Source organism: Theropithecus gelada, chromosome 3 (genome assembly GCF_003255815.1).
Source record: "Theropithecus gelada isolate Dixy chromosome 3, Tgel_1.0, whole genome shotgun sequence".
Taxonomy (NCBI): Eukaryota; Metazoa; Chordata; class Mammalia; order Primates; family Cercopithecidae; genus Theropithecus; species Theropithecus gelada.
Window position 1 is genome coordinate 167,856,987 of NC_037670.1, and position 19,251 is coordinate 167,876,237.

Below are 19,251 nucleotides of genomic sequence, written 5' to 3' on the forward strand. Positions count from 1 at the left end.
TAGGCCGGCCAGGGGGCGGGAGAGGTACCGGGGTGATTTCCGCGGGAATCGATAACCAATCGGATTCCCAGGCCGAACGGAGCACACCCGCCCGCCCTCGCTCTTTCCCCGCCCTTTGCCCCGCCCTTTGCCCCGCCCCGCTCCTTCTCCTCCTTTTGTCTTTCCGCCGAGCTCCCCTCTTCACCCCATTGGCCCGCGCGGCCGCCGCTAGAGCTCTGCGCCTGCGCACGCACCGGGCGGGAGGACGCGGGGGCCTGGCGTGGGGGCGCGGCAGGGCGCAGGCGCAGGCGCAATGTGTGTCCGCGTGTGGGGGAGGGATGTGGGCGAGGCGACGGCCCCCGGTTTGTTTGGGCTGTGGGCGGTGCACCGTGCAGAGCCCGGGAAAAGCGGGAAATGGCGGCGCCGAGCGGAGGGTCTTGGTCTACCTTCAAGCACAAGGAGCTGATGGCCGCTGACAGGGGACGCAGGTAAGTAAGGAACAGTCTTAGGGCTACTAAGGGAGGGTCCAGGGAAGGGGAACATGGGCCCCAGGCGTGCGGCCCTGCAGCCCCCTCCCCTCGGAGCCCCGGAAAGCAGCCTTGTCCGCGCTTCCTGCCAAGGGTGGGAGGCCCCGCCGAGCAGTTCCGAGCCTGACTGCGCAGGGGCCCGCGGGCGGACCTCTTGGCCTTGTCCCTCGTGGGAGAAGACTGCCCTAGCCTCCCTTTGTTCAACCCACGAGGGTTCTAAATAAGGGGAGCTCCTTGCAGTCCTGCCCACTCTTGGCTTCTCTTGAAGATTCTTCATCCTTTCCTCTGGCTCCCTTATGAGGGAGACTATAAAAAGACTGTACTCTGGCCCCTTAAAAACCGCCGAGACCTTCTGCAGACCTCGGTGCTCTGCCTGATGTGCATTTGATTTGTACCGACTGTATCATGATCTGCATGGCTTTGCATACAATCACCAGATTTTCGAAGAAGTCAGTACAGGATTTGGAAATTAAGTACTTTTGGCAGAACAGGGGGGTTCCTGTGGCTCCAAGTGTCCACGCCTCTGCCCCGGTCTTTCCATTTCATGGCAGGCATCACCCAGAACATTGTAATGCCTCCCACTCGAGACTGAAGATTAAGGTCTTCGCAAAGGGAACCTGCAGAAGGACACAGAATTAAGACGTAGGAACTCCCGTGGTGCCCTTCACCCCTCCTCCCCTTCCAGTTGTGTCCTGAAATTCTAAATGATTGGAAACTTTTGTAATGTTCACGTTTAAGACTCTCATACTATGGAGTAGAGGAAGGAGCGGGTGTGCAGAGTGGTTGATGCTTCAGATTAAAACTAAAGAGTTGATTGAAAAATCAAGTCTGGAACTCGAGAGAGTTAAGAACTGTAAGTCAGTAAGTTCCAAGTATGGGTGAGATTGTCTAGGGAAAGGGTCTTTGAAGGGGCGTCCCTAATGGAACATCAACATTAAGGGGAGGCCAAAGGCCCTCTAAAGAAAACAGGAATTGGGTAGGCAGAGAGAAGACTCCCAGGTGCTGTCATGGAAAAAGAGGAAGAGGACAATTTAAGGAGCGAATACTACTGGTAAACTAATGGAAGAAATCTGCTGCACCATTGGTTGGTATCCCAGCTGCAGTGTTATATGTGATCGTTATTACTGCTTTGATGTATTCGAAAGTGATTCATTCTTAAATGGATTTTTTTATTTGTATAGCTTTTTTTCTTATAGCCGGTTTTTACTGAAAGTCTGGGGTAATGGAAATATGACAGTAAAAATAAGGAAAAATGGAGTTTCAGACTCACTTTTCCAAACCTCAGATTCATTGACTGCTTCCAACCCACTTTGTCTGCTTTAGGATCCCACCTGCTATCTTAGGTCTCTCAGTTCCTCCAGGATCCTGCTCTTCCCTCTTCTGACTGTAAATCTCTCACCCAATAACATCTCCAAGCCAAGTGCATCCATTCCATAGATGTGTGGTATTTCACTGATTGTAAGATACACATTTTTCCCCTCCCCCCTTTTTTTTTTTTTAGATGGAGTCTTTGCTCTGTCATCCAGGCTGGAGTGCAGTGGAATAATCTCAGCTCACTGCAACCTCCATCTCCCAGGTTCAAGCGATTCTCCTGCCTCAGCCTCCCCAGTAGCTAGGACTACAGGCATGCACCACTACACTCAGCTAATTTTTTGTATCTTTAGTAGAGACAGAGTTTCACCATGTTGGCCAGGCTGGTCTCAAACTCCTGACCTCTGGTGATCTATCCACCTCAGCCTCCCAAAGTACTGGGATTACAGGCATGAGCCACCGTGCCCGGCCTCCCTTCCTGTTTTAACACCTTAGAAATCAGGATGCATTTTAGAGTAGGTTTTGAAGTTATAAACTGAAGTTACTATATCTTCACTGCTATCAGGTGCCGCCCTTCCTGTTGTCACATATTTGGAAAATGTGACTTGGCAGGCTAGAGAACTCTGGATTTATGTAAAGTAGGCATGTAGATGACATATATTGGCAATAGGATTATTTTAGTTTATAAGCAGAAGCTGATCTCTTTGCAAGCCCGTGGCAAAATTAGCTGGAGGTGACAGCCTGTAGTCCCAACTACTTGGGAGGCTGAAGCAGGAGGATCACTTGAGTCCAGGAGTTCTGGGCTGTAGAGTGCTGTGCCAGTCACGTGTCCACACTAAGTTCAGCATCAGTGTGGTGATGTCCTGGGAGCCAGGGTCCACCAGGTTGCCTAAGGAAGGGTGAACCAGCCCAGGTCAAAAGCTGGGCAAGTCAAAACTCCTATGCTGCTCTGTAATGCAGTCATACCTGTGAAGAGCCGCCGCACTCCAGCCTGGGTGGCATAGTGAGACTCTGTCTGTTTTAAAGTAAATAGATAAGTACCTGCCCACTGTGACTTTCTGTCATACTTCCTGCTTATCCACATCTTAACGGGATTCTGATAATTTCTAGTGCCATTTTGTCACTGGAACTTAAAGTTTTAAAAAAACATGTAATTATATGTTTATATCATTAGTGAAAGAGAGTTAGTGTCAGCCTCATTTATTTTCTGTTAAAGCCATTGGCTTGAGTTTTTGTCATAGCGTTGTTTTAGCCCTCATCCAAGATCATTATAAACTTCCATCACTTTCACCAGCTTAAATAATGTGAGATGATTTCTGAAATAGTTCTCTTAATTAAAATTGGTCTATCAGAGAAGTATTTCTTCTCATAAATATGTATGCTTGGGGGTATTATTTTGCTTAAGATAGACATTTCCCTCCCCTAGTCAGACCATTCATCTCAGATGATCTCAGCTGAACATAAACCATAAGGAATTAGACATTATTTTCTTATGATCAATGCGTTACTGCTTAATACGTCTTCGATTTAACCAGATTCAATAAATATGCATAATCTTCGTTATTAGAAGTCTTATTCTTTTTCGTTCTTTCTATTCATGCCTCTTCCACTCCACTCTTCTGTGCCAAATTGTGTACCTGACAGCCTTTCCCTCTACCTTTTATCTGTAGGATATTGGGAGTGTGTGGCATGCATCCTCACCATCAGGAAACTCTAAAAAAGAACCGAGTGGTGCTAGCCAAACAGCTGTTGTTGAGTGAACTGTTAGAACATCTTCTGGAGAAGGACATCATCACCTTGGAAATGAGAGAGCTCATCCAGGTATCTGGAGGCAAAAGAGAGAAGATAAATTGATCATAGGGGTAGGAACAGAGCATGACAAAATATTAAAAGGATATCGTATCTTTATCCTTTTTTTTTTTTTTTTTTTTTTGAGACAGAGTCTCTGTAACCCAGGCTGGAGTGCAATGGCACGATCTTGGCTCACTGCAGCCTCTGCCTCCCAGGTTCACGTGATTCTCCTGCCTCAGCATCCCAAGTAGCTGGGACTACAGGCGGGTGCCACCACACCTGGCTAATTTTTTGTATTTTTAGTAGAGATGGGGTTTCACTGTGTTAGCCAGGATGGTGTCAATCTCCTGACCTCATGATCCACCTGCTTCGGCTTCCCAAAGTGCTGGGATTACAGGTGTGAGCCACCACACCCAGCTGGATGTTGTACGTTTCTAAAGAAATGGAAGTGCTCTTCTACCATAGAGCATTTGACAGAAATGATATAAATTCAAGAATAACAGGAAGGACTTCACCTAAACATATCTTTTCCTGTAAAAAGAATTATTGAGAGGAATGAGGACACTACTAGGAAGCTCATGTGGAGAAATAGAATTATAGGTAGAGTAGTAAATATGATTTCATGTTTTATTCTTGTGTCTTAGGCCAAAGTGGGCAGTTTCAGCCAGAACGTGGAACTCCTCAACTTGCTGCCTAAGAGAGGTCCCCAAGCTTTTGATGCCTTCTGTGAAGCACTGAGGGAGACCAAGCAAGGCCACCTGGAGGATATGTTGCTCACCACCCTTTCCGGGCTTCAGCATGTACTCCCACCGGTATGAAGCTTTAGTCATATGGGGTGTTGGGAAGGAAAGTTTGACTGGAAAGCAATTTGTAAGTCAGAGTGAGGGAGACTAGATTTTGTTGTATTTGGAGCGGACCACCTCCCTAAGGTCTGTCATCATGAGTTTTGATTTCTTACAGTTGAGCTGTGACTACGACTTGAGTCTCCCTTTCCCGGTGTGTGAGTCCTGTCCACTTCACAAGAAGGTCCGCCTGTCGACAGGTGAGAATTGATGGACTAAAAGGGGTCCCAGGCCAGGCGTGGTGGCTCACGCCTGTAATCCCAGCACTTTGGGAGACCGAGGCAGGTGGATCACCTGAGGTCAGGAGTTCAAGACCAGCCTGGCCAACATGGTGAAACCCCGTCTCTACTAAAAATATAAAAACTAGCTGGGCATGGTGGTGGGTGCCTGTAATCCCGGCTACTCGGGAGGCTGAGGCAGGAGAATTGCTTGAACCCAGGAGACGGAGGTTGCAGTGAGCCAACACAGTGCCACCACACTCCAGCGTTGGTGACAGAGTGAGAGTCAGTCTCAAAAAAAAAAAAGGAGGGGGGTGTCCCAGATCCCAGTTTGACTTCTTTCTTGTCTGGTATCTGGCTTTACCCTAACATGAGCCTTTTTTTTTTTTTTTTAAAGAAATAGGGTCTTGTTCTGTCACCCAGGCTGGAATGCAGTGGCACCATCATAGCTCACTGCAGCCTCGAACTCCTGGGTTGAAGGGCTCCTCCTGCCTCAACCTCCCAAGTACCTGGGATTACAGGTGCATGCCGCCACACCTAGTTCCTTTTTAAATTTTTTGTAGAGAAGGAGTCTCACTTTGTTACCCAGACTGGTGTCAAAGTCCTGGCCTCAAGTGATCCTCCTGCCTTGGCCTCCCAAAGTGCTGGGATTATAGGCATAAGCCACCACGCCCAGCTGAGACATACTTTATACTGGGAACAGTTGTCAGTGAATTTGTTAAGGGCTAGTAGGACAGTTTAGGCAGGAGGTTGTTTTTGTTTTTTTGTTTTTTGTTTTTTTCCCCCCTCTTGTGATGGAGTCTTGCTCTGTCGCCCAGGCTGGAGTGCAATGACGCGATCTCGGCTCACTGCAAACTCTGCCTCCTGGGTTCAAGCGATTCTCCTGCCTCAGCCTCCTGAGTAGCTGGGATTACAGGTGCATGCCACCATGCCCAGCTAATTTTTTGTATTTTTAGTAGAGACGGGGTTTCACCATTTCCTGACCTCGTGATCTGCCTGCCTCGGCCTCCCAAAGTGTTGGGATTACAGGCGTGAGTCACCGCCTAGGCAGGGTATTATAAATAGGTGGTCCCATATCCTTTCCCCGCCAGATAACAGTTTTTATGATAACTGGCCCTTTGAGTAGCATGTATATAGGCAGGAAGTTCATGCTCAATTGGCCTTTATAAAGCTGAAAGAGAAGAGACTACATTTGGGGCCACCAGCCTGCTGATGGAGCAGCCTAGTGATTGGAGCAAGACTTTTACCAGCTAGCCCATTTAGTCATTCAGCCAGTTGAGCATCTGCTACATGCAAGCTATGTGCAGAGAATCCTTTAGTGAGCTAAAACTAAGAGTCTCTGCCCTCATGAAGCCTGCAGGTTTGGGGAGTGAGTGAGACCAGTATTTATCAAAACCTGGTTCCAAGAGATGTCTGAAGTTACAATGACATATTAAGATTGATGGTTAAGTTAAATACTAGTTTTTTGGTTTTCTGTCTATACCACAGATACTGTGGAACACTCCCTAGACAATAAAGATGGTCCTGTCTGCCTTCAGGTGAAGCCTTGCACTCCTGAATTTTATCAGACACACTTCCAGCTGGTGAGTTTTTGCATAATGACAAGAGGAAGAGAGTTGGGAAATTAGACACCCTTCCTGGGAACCTGAACTTAGTTTGCATGTACATTTCCTTTCTGCCTTATTAGTCAGAAAGTTGTTACTGGCTAAATGCCTTATGTGAGCATTTGTCTATTTTTACCTGCTGGGGGTTAAGAAGAAAACTACGATGTTTTTGTTTTCTTGAAATGTCTAATCTAGCCAGGGAATCTTGTGTCATCGAGATGCTCATCCTCTAACTGGCCTCTCCTCCCCAGGCTTATAGGTTGCAGTCTCGGCCTCGTGGCCTAGCACTGGTATTGAGCAATGTGCACTTCACTGGAGAGAAAGAACTGGAATTTCGCTCTGGAGGGGATGTGGACCACAGTACTCTAGTCACCCTCTTCAAGCTTTTGGGCTATGACGTCCATGTTCTGCGTGACCAGACTGCACAGGTACCCGAGGCAGGAAAAATTGATGTGTAAATTAGAGGACTGAACAACACTTTGGGACCAGAGACATCTTTTGCTCTTGTGCCTGCTGGGATATATCTTAAAAGTTGGTCTACTCTACTTACATTTTTATTCACTCTGTTCTGCCTCTTATCTTGCAATCTAGTAGAAAGAATTAGGGCCAGCCGGCCATTTTAGTGTTGACATCTCAGGTTGTGGTTTCATAAAGTAATAATAGTCCACAGTTGGGTTCTCACTTTTTTTTTTTTTAAGACAGAGTCTAGCTCTGTCACCCAGGCTGGAGTGCAATGGCATGATCTCGGCTCACTGCAACCTCTACCTCCCAGGTTCAAGCGATTCTCCTGCCTCAGCTTCCTGTGTAGCTGGAACTGCAGGCGCACACCACCATGCCCGGCTAATTGTTGTATTTTTAGTAGAGACAGGGTTTTGCCATGTTGGCCAGGCTGGTCTGCAACTTCTGACCTCAGGTGATCCACCCCCATCTGCCTCCCAAAGTGCTGGGATTATAGGTGTGAGCCACTGCGCCTGGCTGGGAAGTATTCTTAATAGTTATGTAACCACAAGTCATATCATAGGGTGGATTGTTTTTGGACCAGATTGCTAGAAATTGTGAGCATTTTCATTATGGGCTGTTCCTCATTAACCTCAGTTACTGTACTGCACAACTGACTTTGTGACCTTTAGGGTTTCTATTTTGCAATCAATAATGGCCTATTTGTAGATTCATATTCACTCTTTATTTTTATTCCAGAGTAATAGAACTTTCTTAAACTTGCTTTGAGGTTGTCAGTGGTGAAATTAAAATTTCTAGGAGATTCACTTTGATCTGTTGGGATAGAGGATCTTTGTTTTCCATTCAGCATTGTCTGTAGTCTTCATTTCTCTTTCTCAGCTGCCCTCCTGTGAGAATAATTATGTATTTACTATGTTTTTGGCAAGGCTGGTTTCATCCACAGGTACCTGGGTGTTGTCCTTTACATGCTGTTTTTACCAGTTTCCCCATTGTGGCACATGCAATGTAGTTAAATCCACCCTTGCTTTAAAGCCACGGCAGGAACAGCTGCTTCAGTCCTCAAGTATTCAGGTAGTTTATGTGCATTCCTGAGAAGTCTGCTGGGCATAAAGAGACAAAGGGCAGATACCATCCGTAATTCCTACAGAAGGTCACTTAACAAAATGTGCGCTGTGTGTGTTTTCTTAGAGGTTTTGGTCTAGCCGTTTATTTTACTAGAAATCTATTATGTCTTGGTTTTTCAACTTGTATGCAGCTGATAAAGGATCCTAGATGTCTAATAGTTAAAGGTGCAATACTGAGCCACTAAGTCAGCTATATACTGCTGTTTTTTCAGAGACCGTCAGTAGATTTGGTGAGTTGATGAGCCCACTTTCTAAATACCATTTCCATTTATGCTAAGCCTGATGCATATTCAGTGACGTATTGGATTCTAATTCTTTGGTCAAATTGCTCTATAACTGGAATTGAGTAGAGTTGAACTTCGAGCACCTTATGATGGGGACTATGTGAGCTGCCACAGATTTGTTTAAAGATCAGATGAGGGAGTTTTGACATCAGCAGAAAAGGAAATGTGTCCTCTTATATTCCTAAGGACTAAACAAGATTAGAGAAAGTATCTTCTGTCATAGCTAAGAAGAAATGCCTAGGTAGATATGATCAGAAGGATAAATGGAGGAGGCAGGACTTAAGCTGGCCTTGAAGGATAGAAGTTACTAAAGCAGAGAGGAGTGGTGAAGCCACCCTAGGCAGGGAGAACAGTATGTGGACAAGAAATGTGTGTGTTATAAACCAGGTAGTTGCAATGGGTGTCATAATTTGGTGCACTGGGCATCTGCACAGAATACTCTCTTCCTGGTGGGATCTCGCTAGAGACTCAACTCATTTATCATATAGCTGTTTGGCAAGCAAAGAAACAGAACCAAAAAAAATAAGATCCTCTTTTCTTTTCCTTATCAAATCTTTTTTACTTGAGAGAGGAATTCCATTTAAAAACAGGAAATAGTAGAATTAGTCTTAGAGACTCCTCTTCCCTGACAGTGCTGCAATGAGCATGGGCATTCTCCCTGCCCTAATTTTTTCACTTTTCTCTGTTACCAACTTTTGATTGCATCTACTTCATGAAGTTACTAGTTCTAGAATTATGATTGACCCTATGTTAGGAAACGAGGTACTCTTCAAAGTGGAAATTTTCTTTTACCACGTGTATTGTTTTTTTTTTTTTTTAGCTTGCATTTGGGTCACAGACCGCTTTGAAAATGTAGGGACAAGCTATAGGTCATCCCTGGAAAATGCAGCTGCCCGTAGAATTTAGCATATAATTTCAGAGGGTTCACAAGTTACTCTCTTCACATGTCCCCCAACCCCTAGCTAAAAATACACTTAGGAGTTAAGAACCCTGCTATTTATAGAAGTACTGTAATTTTATCAAAAACAAATCTGCAGATCCTATTTTAAGCTATTCTACTTGTGGAAAAATTCCTCCAAATGTCTAATCCCCATTTATTGAATGGTTGAGTCTTACTAAGTTTGGTTACAAAGTGCGTGTATTCTGTTTTTGGACGTTGTTTTCTATTTACTGACCTAATCTCACTAAATGCAAAATGGTCGTGATTCAGTGCCCAGGTGTATAATTTTTGTTTTCTTCTTTGAGCAAAATTAACTTCTTTAACTATTCAATGTTAAAATTCTATTAGCGTCAGCTCCAGAGGAACATTCACAGTTATGTATTCTCTTGAAATTATATTTTCCTGGAAGAATTTTTTTGATTATCTGTCATTACCTTAAGATTTCTATTATTATTGTTGGCTTCTACTTAGAAAATACACGTACTTTTCAACACCAATCTATTTCTAGTTATATTGGAGACTTTTAAATATTTTATATAATTGCATCTCGATTATCTACAAACAGAAGTATTCCAAACAGATAAATTAGTAGCTCTCAAACTTTAACATATCAGAGCCTCCCAGAGGACTTGTTAAAACACATTTTGCTGGGGCCTAAGATTTCACTTTTTTTTTTTTTTTTTTTTTTTTGAGACAGAGTCTCGCTCTGTCTCCCAGGCTGGAGTTCAATGGCCCGATCTCGGCGGCTCACTACAACCTCCGCCTCCCGGGTTCAAGCGATTCTCCTGCCTCAGCCTCCTGAGTAGCTGGGACTACAGGCGTCCGCCACCACCCCCGGCTAATTTTTGTATTTTTAGTAGAGACAGGGTTTCACCATATTGGCCAGGCTGGTCTCGAACTCCTGACCTTGTGATCCGCCCGCCTCGGCCTCCTCAAAGTGTTGGGATTACAGGCGTGAGCCACCGCACCCAGCCCAATTTCACGTTTTTTACAAGTTCCTGGGTGATGCTGCTCTTGCTGCTTTAGGGGCCACACTTTGAGAGCTACTGCAGTGTGTTATAGAAGTGTGTTTTTATTTTGGCAGTGTGTGTGATTAAATATATGTGTTTTAATTCTTCCACCCAGATAGTTTATTTCCATTACAATTTTATTCAAGTTTATAATCAAATGAACTTCTTTTCTCTCTGCCCATCTCAGATAGAAGACCCAGACATCGTGAATTACAGAGGGAGGCATAGGTTTAGGCATAGGTTTAAAAATGTGTGCCCAATTGTTATGCTCTTTAGGTACACAATATAACTTTCTGACGGATGGACCAGATGCTTAAGGTAGTGGTCTTCATGTATCACAACTTAGTGCAAGATAAACAAGATTCTCCAGGCATGGTGGCACATTCCTATGGTCCCAGCTACTCTAGAGGCTTAGGCAGGAAGATTCCTTGAGCCCAGGAGTTCTAGGCTGTAGTGTGCTATGCTGATCAGGTGTCCAAACTAAGTTCATCATCAATATGGTGACCTCCTGGGAGTGGGGGACCACCGGCTTGCCCAAGGAGGGGTGTAGCAGCCCAGGTCAGAAATGGAGCAGGTGGAAACTCCTGTGCTGATCAGTAGTGATCTTGCACCTGTGAATAGCCAGTATGCTCAAGCCCGGGCAACACAGCGATATCCTGTCTTTAAAAAAAATAAATAAATAAACAGGAACAGAGAGTTCTTAAGTTGAACTACAATATTGACCAGTAATAGATTTCTTTTTGAAAAATACTCTTTATTAGACGTGTACATTGTAATAACAGCAGATTTTTTGCAATGTGTCCCAGACACAGCGATTGGTTTTTGGGTTTTTTTGGTGGTTTTTTTTTTGAGACAGGGTGTCTCTCTTTCACCCAAGCTACAGTGCAGTGGTGCAATCACGGCTCACCGCAGCCTCGACTTCCTAGGCTCACCGCAGCCTCGACTTCCTAGGCTCACGTGATCCCTCCACCATAGCCTTTAGGGTAGCTGGGACTACAAGCATGCACCACCATGCCTGGCTAATTTTTTTTTTAATGGAGTCTTGCTTGGTTGCCCAGGCCAAGTCCTTTGTCATAATATCTCATTTTAATCTTCACAAACTTAAGAGAAAATGTCCTCATAATTTTTTTTTATAAAGTGAAAATTGGAGTCTCAAGGGTCTGAGTAAGTTGTTCCGACTCATGAAGCCAAGGTTCAAACCTAGATCAATCTGACCCTAGGGCCTGTGTATGTAATTACCGCCCTGTATAGAATCCTCCTCTATAGCGCACTCTTGCTGAAACAAAGCGTTTTATACAGACATCATCACTGTCTCTCGAATACTTAGAATCTTAGAAGACAACATTACAAGTATTGCTATTCTCTACTATCATGATGCTGTCACAGAACAGTTTATTGTAGCTGAATATGCATATTTACATATTCATAGCTACACTTTGAGTCACGCTTATGCCGTTTATATACAAGGGCACTTGCTCTAATGAAGGATCTGGTTATGAACAGGGCATTAATCAGAGTTGACCAACTCATGATTAGCTTCTTTAGTAACTTGTTTTAATCCAGGAGCTCTTTGCCTGTCTCAGTACGTCTGAATCTGTATTCAGAATATTGTGTCTGAACTCACATGCGTTTTTCTGGTGAGTCCATAGCTTTCTTCAGTCTCTCCAAAGGTCTCTTCTTTTATCATTGACCACAGGAATATACAGAAAGCATTTTATCTTCTAATAGCTTAGGGTTTCAAAAAGGAACCAAAGTGTGATGCTTATATTGGTGCTGACTCTAGTGCACAACACTAAACACTCCTTTCTTTTAGGAAATGCAAGAGAAACTCCAGAATTTTGCGCGGTTACCTGCACACCGAGTTACGGACTCCTGCATCGTAGCTCTCCTCTCGCATGGTGTGGAGGGCGCCATCTATGGTGTGGATGGGAAACTGCTCCAGGTGCGGATACCATGGTGGAAGCCAGCTGTTGAAACCAGGCTGCTTCACCTCCTGCCTGCTGTCTGTCCCGTGATGGCGACTGTTGCATGTATAGGACTTCAGGAGGCCCCACCCAATGCTTAACCTCCCTTCTTCCTTGTTTCTTTCTGGCAGCTACAAGAGGTTTTTCGACTCTTTGACAATGCCAACTGCCCAAGCCTACAGAACAAACCGAAAATGTTCTTCATCCAGGCCTGCCGTGGAGGTGAGTGCCCTGGCAGACCAGCACCTGGGTGGTGGCTCCTGGGCAGCCTCCCACCAGCTCTCACTTTCCTGTTTGCTCCTCTCAGGTGCTATTGGATCCCTTGGGCACCTCCTTCTGTTCACTGCTGCCACCGCCTCTCTTGCTCTGTAAGTGTCTCCCAATGCATGGGGTGTGCTGGGACTTGGGCAGCCCATGGCTCTCAGGCTGGTCAGCTCTCCGTGCACCACCATATCCTGTTCTCAGGACTCTTTTATCAGTGTCTTTGCTTTTCTTTCTGAGAACTCTTACTCTTCTCTGCTTTATTAACGCCGGTGCCCTTTTTTTGGTTACTCATTCCAGTTACGGATTTCTGATCTGTCTTTTCCCCGTCCTTCTTATTTTATCTCCTTTCTTTCACTCTTTCTCCTTTTCACTTGTTCCATATACTTCACTTTTACCTACACTTCGCTCTTGCCTCCTTTCTTCTTACCATTCATGGGTCATGCAGCATAGCAGAACAGAATCCGTGTTGGCCTTTGACTCTTCCTTTTCCATGAGCGGCTGCTGCCCCTCTTTTCTCATGCAGTTTGTTTTACTCCTTTAAGAGCCAGGACTGCAGGACGAGGATTAAAAGACACATAGGCATGCTTCTCATCCTGGAGGAAAATAATAGTAATTACGAGCCCTAACTTTGGAGTCAAATTCTGACTTCACCATTTACTAGTTACGTGAAGTTAAGTTAAATGGCATCCCTCCATCTCAGTTTGCTCAATATAAAATGAAGATAGTCCTTGTACCTACTTCATAAGGTGCTTGTGATGGTTAAATGAGATTATGCATTTAAGGGCTTACATAGCTCGGTACCTGGCTCACAGCACATCCACAAAATATGCCAGCTATAACTCTTAAAACACGATCAGTGCCATAAAGGGCTTATAGTTTGCTTCAAAGGTCGCTTTGTCCAAACATTCAAATAATTACTGTTTTAATCTCTCATGTGGCCAAATGTAAATAGCTAATACTATTGTCATCCTGATCTGATATTACCGCAGAATATAGTCTGTTGAGATCCTGCAGCATGACTCAGACTACAGCAGTTACTGCCCCAAAAGCAGAAGGAAATGTGGCCTCTCTAAGGAGCAGACCAGTTACTCAGGAAAATAAAGTAAATATACATGAAGTAGCTTAAGACTAGTTCACAGGCCTCATGTAAGCAAGGGTGAAATTAGCAAGGTACAAACCATACTTAGAAAGGAGTATGCAGTAAGAGTAGATCATTTGAAGTGAGGGTAGTTTAAAGAGATTTTGTGGATAGGATACGGCTTCATTTGTACCTGGAGTAATTTGATTTACATAGTTGTAGAGTAGTATCTAGAGTCTGTCGTGGGAAGGAAACAATACAACATGATGAGCACACTGAGATTCAAAGGGCATGTTGTGCCTCCCCTCCTCCCAAACCAATGCTCGGATCTGATTTTAAAACAGCATCTGTGTGAGTATGTGAGATGTGGCTGGTCATAACAAAGTAGGTTCACCTCATTTCAAACCTTTAGTCATAACTGAGATTTTGGACATCAGCCGGTAAAAGTAAGGAACAGTTGGGAGCTTAAGTAAGAAATAATGTGATGAATTTTTTTTCCAGGAAGGTTGCCATGGAGGGGGCTGCACTAAGGAAAGAGGTTATGGGGCACAGACTTCACTTTTCATTCCCTGCTCTATCCCCAGGCCCAGGGCCCTGCCTGACGCATGGTAGCACTTATAAATGTCGAATGAATGGATGAAAATTAATCTGCCTGAAAAACTGTAGGTATTACGTAAAAAACAAATATGAGAATATAGTGACAAAAGAACCAATGGCATTTATTGATTGATGGATCTGTGATATAAAGGTGAGAGAGGAATTCTCCTTTCTCTTTAGCTTAGCCTGTTTCCTTTAGGCGTCTTTACTAACAAAATGACAGTTAAATGGTCATTTTCTCCTCCTATATCCAGGGATTTAATACCCTATTGGATCTGGATAAGGAGTAATTGCTCTTTCCTGGAGTAATCTGAATTTTTGACTCTGTCTCTCTAACTTTTCTGAAATTAAATCCTTCAAGGAATGACCAGTAGCCAATTGTTCCTTTGAAAATTTGAGTTCACCTGTCTTCCTGCTGTATTTGGTTAATATAATTAATGTCTATAAAAAGCTCCACCCCCCTGCCCCAGTCAGCTTCTCAACTAGAGTGTAAGCTCTATGATGGCAGGAATTTTCTCTTCACTTTATCCCTAGGCCTTAAAGTAAGACAGTGCCCAACACATGGCAGTTGCTTGACGATTTTTATTAAGTCTGTGCTTTGGTCCTTTTCCCCCCCAATTCTTAAAGCTTCCCATCTTTCTTAAGCTCCTTCATGTTGCGTGGATCAGGAAGTACTGTAATAGAGCATACTCTTACTTTTTATGTGTTGACCTGAGAGTCCTCCCTATCTGTCTTTCCTACTGACAGCACCCCTGCCCACACCCAAAATAAAACAACATCATCAAAAATAAGAGTCTGTCTTGGGATACATAAGGCCTGTATTAAGAGCAAGGATCTGCTCAGGGTATGTTGAGAAAGTACTGCTGAAGTTGAATATGGATGATCTTTTTAAATTTTCTGGGAGAACATAGTCAAATTCTCCCCATTTTAAGTTTTTCCCTCTTAAAATTTTCATAAGGCCAGGTGTGGTGGCTCATGCCTGTAATCCCAACACTTTGGGAGGCCAAGGCAGAAGGATCACTTGAGGCCAGGAGTTCAAGACAAGTCTGGTCAACGTCGCAAGACCCCATCTCTATTAAAAAGAAAAAAAAAAGATTTAAAAAGTTATTTTAAGAAATAAATTAAAAATTATTTTTCTTAAATCTTGGATGCTTGCTGTAATTTATCTTATGAAATTAACAAATAGTGCTTCAAAGATATCAAAACCACCTTGGAAACAACTGATCATACTTAGTTTTATTATTTTTTTGGTAGATAGTTTGAGAGTGTGATTTTTATGTAGCATACTTATGGTAACCGTATTTGTTATTTATTACCTTGTTTTTTCTTGTTTATGTAATTAAATATATCAGTATTTTCTTATGTATTGTAATAAAAAGCACTGTGACTCCCAGGCATACTGTTAATCGAACAAGGGTGTTGTGGACTTAGATGATTTTCAGTTCCATTTACAAGGAGTATTTGATTTGGCATTTTCCCTGTCTCACACAGAACGGGAACTGCTCCAACCACACAGATATGCATGTGCTTGAGCGTGGTGCCTGGTGTGTATGAGGCATCCCCTGAGTAACAGATGCATGCTGGGAGAGTAATTTTTATTATTTATTTATGTATTTGTTTGTTTATTTTTAGTTTATCAGCCATAGGTTGGAGGCAACAGCTGGAAATGGCACTTCCCCTTCAAGGTTGTAGGGAATGTGGGCTTGCCTGTGACAGGCCCAAGAGAGACAGAAGAAGTAACATCTTTGTCTGCTCTGTCTGCCTTTGTTACAGATGAGACTGATCGTGGGGTTGACCAACAAGATGGAAAGAACCACGCAGGATCCCCTGGGTGCGAGGAGAGTGATGCCGGTAAAGAAAAGCTGCCAAAGATGAGACTGCCCACGCGCTCAGACATGATATGCGGCTATGCCTGCCTCAAAGGTACTTTGAGTTCCAAAAGAGTTGAGTCATACCTCATTTTATTGCACTTTACTTTATTATGCTTTGCAGATACAGGTTGAGTATGCCTTATCTGAAATGTTGGGACCAGAATTTTTTTGGCCCCAGATTTTGGATTTTTTTGTTTTTTTGGATTTTGGAATATTTGCATTATACTTACTAGTTGAGTGTCCCATATCCAAATATTCTAAATTTAAAATGCTCCAGTGAGCACCTTCTTTGAGCATCATGTTGGCACTTGGAAAGTTTCAGATTTTGAAGCATTTCAGATTTTTGGATTTGGGATGCTCAGCTGCTTTTTACAAATTGAAGGTTTGTGGCAGTCCTCCTTCAAGCGTCTAAAATCAGCACCATTTTTCTATTGGCATGCCTCTGTTAGCATTTTTCAGCAATAAAGTATGTTTTAATTACAGCATATGCATTTTTTAGACATAATAGTGTTGCACACTTAATAGACTGTAGGATAGTGACCGTAACTTCCATACACACTGGGAGACCTGAAAACTTGTATGACTTGTTTTATTGCCATATTCACTTTCTTGAGCTGGTCTGGAAACAGACCTACAGTATCTCCAAAGTATGCCAATAATTCAAAAGAGTGTACCCTCCTAGACTTGGATTCTTCACGTTGGGTTCTCTGTGGAGGGTGCAGGTGCCATGGCCGAGTCTAGTTTGGGAAGTCCAGCTGTGTGATGGCATTCACACTGTGATTAATGCCCTTTTGGTTGCAGGGACTGCCGCCATGCGGAACACCAAACGAGGTTCCTGGTACATCGAGGCCCTCGCTCAAGTGTTCTCTGAGCGGGCTTGTGATATGCACGTGGCCGACATGCTGGTTAAGGTGAGCCGGCGGGCTCCGTGACCCCTGTCCGTCTCCACAGTGCTCTACTTTCCTTCTCCCTTGAATGCTCTTTCATAGTCCGTCTCCCCTTCCCGTCGTGCTGCTCTCATGAAGCCCGAGATTCTCAGACTTGGGCCTGTTGGTTCTGCCCCTCCAGGTGAATGCACTTATCAAGGATCGGGAAGGCTATGCCCCTGGCACAGAGTTCCACCGGTGCAAGGAGATGTCTGAATACTGCAGCACTCTGTGCCGCCACCTCTACCTGTTTCCAGGACACCCTCCCACATGATGCCACCTCCCCATCATCCACGCCAAGTGGAAGCCACTGGACCACAGGAGGTGTGATAGAGCCTTTGATCTTCAGGATGCACAGTTTCTGTTCTGCCCCCTCAGGGATGTGGGAATCTCCCAGACTTGTTTCCTGTGCCCATCATCTCTGCCTTTGAGTGTGGGACTCCAGGCCAGCTCCTCTTCTGTGAAGCCCTCTGCCTGTAGAGCCAGCGTTGATCGGACCTATTGCCAGGAATGTTTCAGCTGCAGTTGAAGAGCCTGACAAGTGAAGTTGTAAACACAGTGTCATTATGGGGAGAGGGCATATAACTTCCCCATATTTGTGTTCAGTTGCAGCTTTTGTAGATGGCACTTTAGTAATTGCTTTTATTACATTAGTTAAGATGTCTGAGAGATCATCTCCTATCTTTTATTTCATTCATATCCCCCACCCTTTTTGTCCTAGAGTGAGAGTTTGGAAGGTGTACAGATTTAATGTAGACATTGTCTTTTGGCTCTGAAGAGGCAAACATGACTGGAGACAAACTTTGCTGCAATGTGACTAGAGACACACCTTGCTGCAGTGTGCAGAAGCGGCCTGTGCGTTCCCTTCAGTACTGCGGGGCCCCCCAGTGGAAGGACACTCTTGCCTCGTTTGGGCTCAAGGCTCCACAGCCTGTCAGCCGACATTGCTTTGCATCTGTACCTTATTGATCTTTGCCCACGGAAGTCTCAAAGATCTTTCGTTGGTTGTTTCTCTGAGCTTTGTTACTGAAATGAGCCTCGTGGGGAGCATCAGAGAAGGCCAGGTGTGTTTCCCTAGACTCTATGACTCTCTCTCTCTCTCTCTCTCTCTCCCTGCTCTCTGCTTCAGTATTAAACTCTACTTTGATATTATGTGGCCTTTATTTCAGTGCTATACGTGTCATTTTTCAATCTAGAAACCTTTATCCCTGCTTATCTGAAACTTCCCTGTTCTTTAAGACCTTTAAAAAAAAAAAAAAATCTTCTTTCTTCTTCCAGTCTATTCTCCACATAACAGTAGTTTTGGTTTTTATTTTTTTTATTTTTTTGGTTATTTGGTGTTTTTTGGTTTTTAAGGCAAGTTCTCACTATGTTTCTCAGACTGGTCTCGAACTCCTGGCCTCAAGCCATCCTCCCGCCTCAGCCTCTCAAATAGCTGGGACTACAGGTGTGAGCCACCACGCCTGGCCAGGTTTTGGTTGTTTAAATATAAATCTGATTATGTCACCCCCCTGCTTAGAACCCTTCTGCTTTCTGTTACACCTCACTTAAAATTTAAACTTCTCACCTTTGTTTATGAGAACTGGTTCTTGCCTTCCCCTTGAACCTCATTAAATGGTGATTTCTTGCTAAGCTCCAGCCCGAGTGGTCTCCTCGGCTTCTAATTTTGTGCTCTTTCCTGCCCTCTTCCTTGGCCTTCTCATCTGTCCACCCCCACCACTCTTGACTCAGGTGGTGTCCTTATTCCTCAAGTCTTGACCGTTCCCGGGCCCTTCAGTCCCTGAGCAGTCTACCCTGTGTCTGTCACCACATCTTGTCTTTTCCCCTCATTGCACTTATTGCAGTTTATATGTATGCTACTTCTAGTTGTTCATTTCTGTCTCCCCTACCAGGCTGTAAATGAGGGCAGAAACCTTGTTTGTTTTATTCATCATCACGTACCAAGTGCTTGGCACATAGTGGGTCTTCAGTAAATGTTTGTTGAATAAAAGAGGGAAGAAGGCAAGCCAACCTTAGCTGCAATCCTGCCTTTTGATAAAATGTTCCTTTTGACAATATACACAGATTATTATGTGTACTTTGTTTTTCCATGTGTTTTGCTCTTATCTGCTGGCATTTTTAGCTCCTTGAAGACATTTCATGTGTGAGATAACTTCCTTCACATCTCCCATGGTCCCTAGCAAAATGCCAGGCCTGTAGTAGTCAAGGTGCTCAATAAATATTTGTTTTGTGAGCTGGGTGGTTGGAAGCCTTGCTGCCAAGTCCTGCCTTTGGGTCGACATAGGATGGAAGTATTTGAGTGAGATAACCTTTCCACTCCCACTGCCAGGATTTTGTATTGCCATCAGGTGCCAAATAAATGCTCATATTTATTACTGTTGTGTGCTCAATATCTGTTTCTGTAGATACTCAGTCCTCTGAAGTCCACAGATTTTGTTTCCTTAGCCCCTTACAGTGCAGCC

General features: G+C 44.1%; 1 protein-coding gene across 1 annotated transcript; it reads left to right on the top strand.

Annotated features, from left to right (window-relative positions):
• Nucleotides 1–212: 212 nt before the first annotated feature.
• On the top strand, nt 213–17,869 carry CASP2 (caspase 2). The gene is made up of 11 exons (XM_025378976.1): nt 213–467; nt 3,488–3,638; nt 4,253–4,420; nt 4,569–4,650; nt 6,157–6,251; nt 6,524–6,700; nt 11,903–12,031; nt 12,185–12,275; nt 15,766–15,915; nt 16,665–16,774; nt 16,932–17,869. The coding sequence occupies exons 1-11, from the start codon at nt 394–396 to the stop codon at nt 17,061–17,063; spliced, it is 1,359 nt and encodes a 452-aa protein (XP_025234761.1). The 5' UTR covers nt 213–393; the 3' UTR covers nt 17,064–17,869.
• The last annotated feature ends 1,382 nt before the right edge of the window (nt 17,870–19,251 follow it).

Excerpts from the sequence above, each read along its gene's own strand:
- CASP2 (XM_025378976.1), top strand. The coding sequence starts at position 394 with ATGGCGGCGCCGAGCGGAGGGTCTTGGTCTACCTTCAAGCACAAGGAG. Across the intron at positions 6,701-11,902 it reads TGCGTGACCAGACTGCACAG|GAAATGCAAGAGAAACTCCA; the intron begins GTACCCGAGGCA and ends CCTTTCTTTTAG. Across the intron at positions 12,276-15,765 it reads CATCCAGGCCTGCCGTGGAG|ATGAGACTGATCGTGGGGTT; the intron begins GTGAGTGCCCTG and ends CCTTTGTTACAG.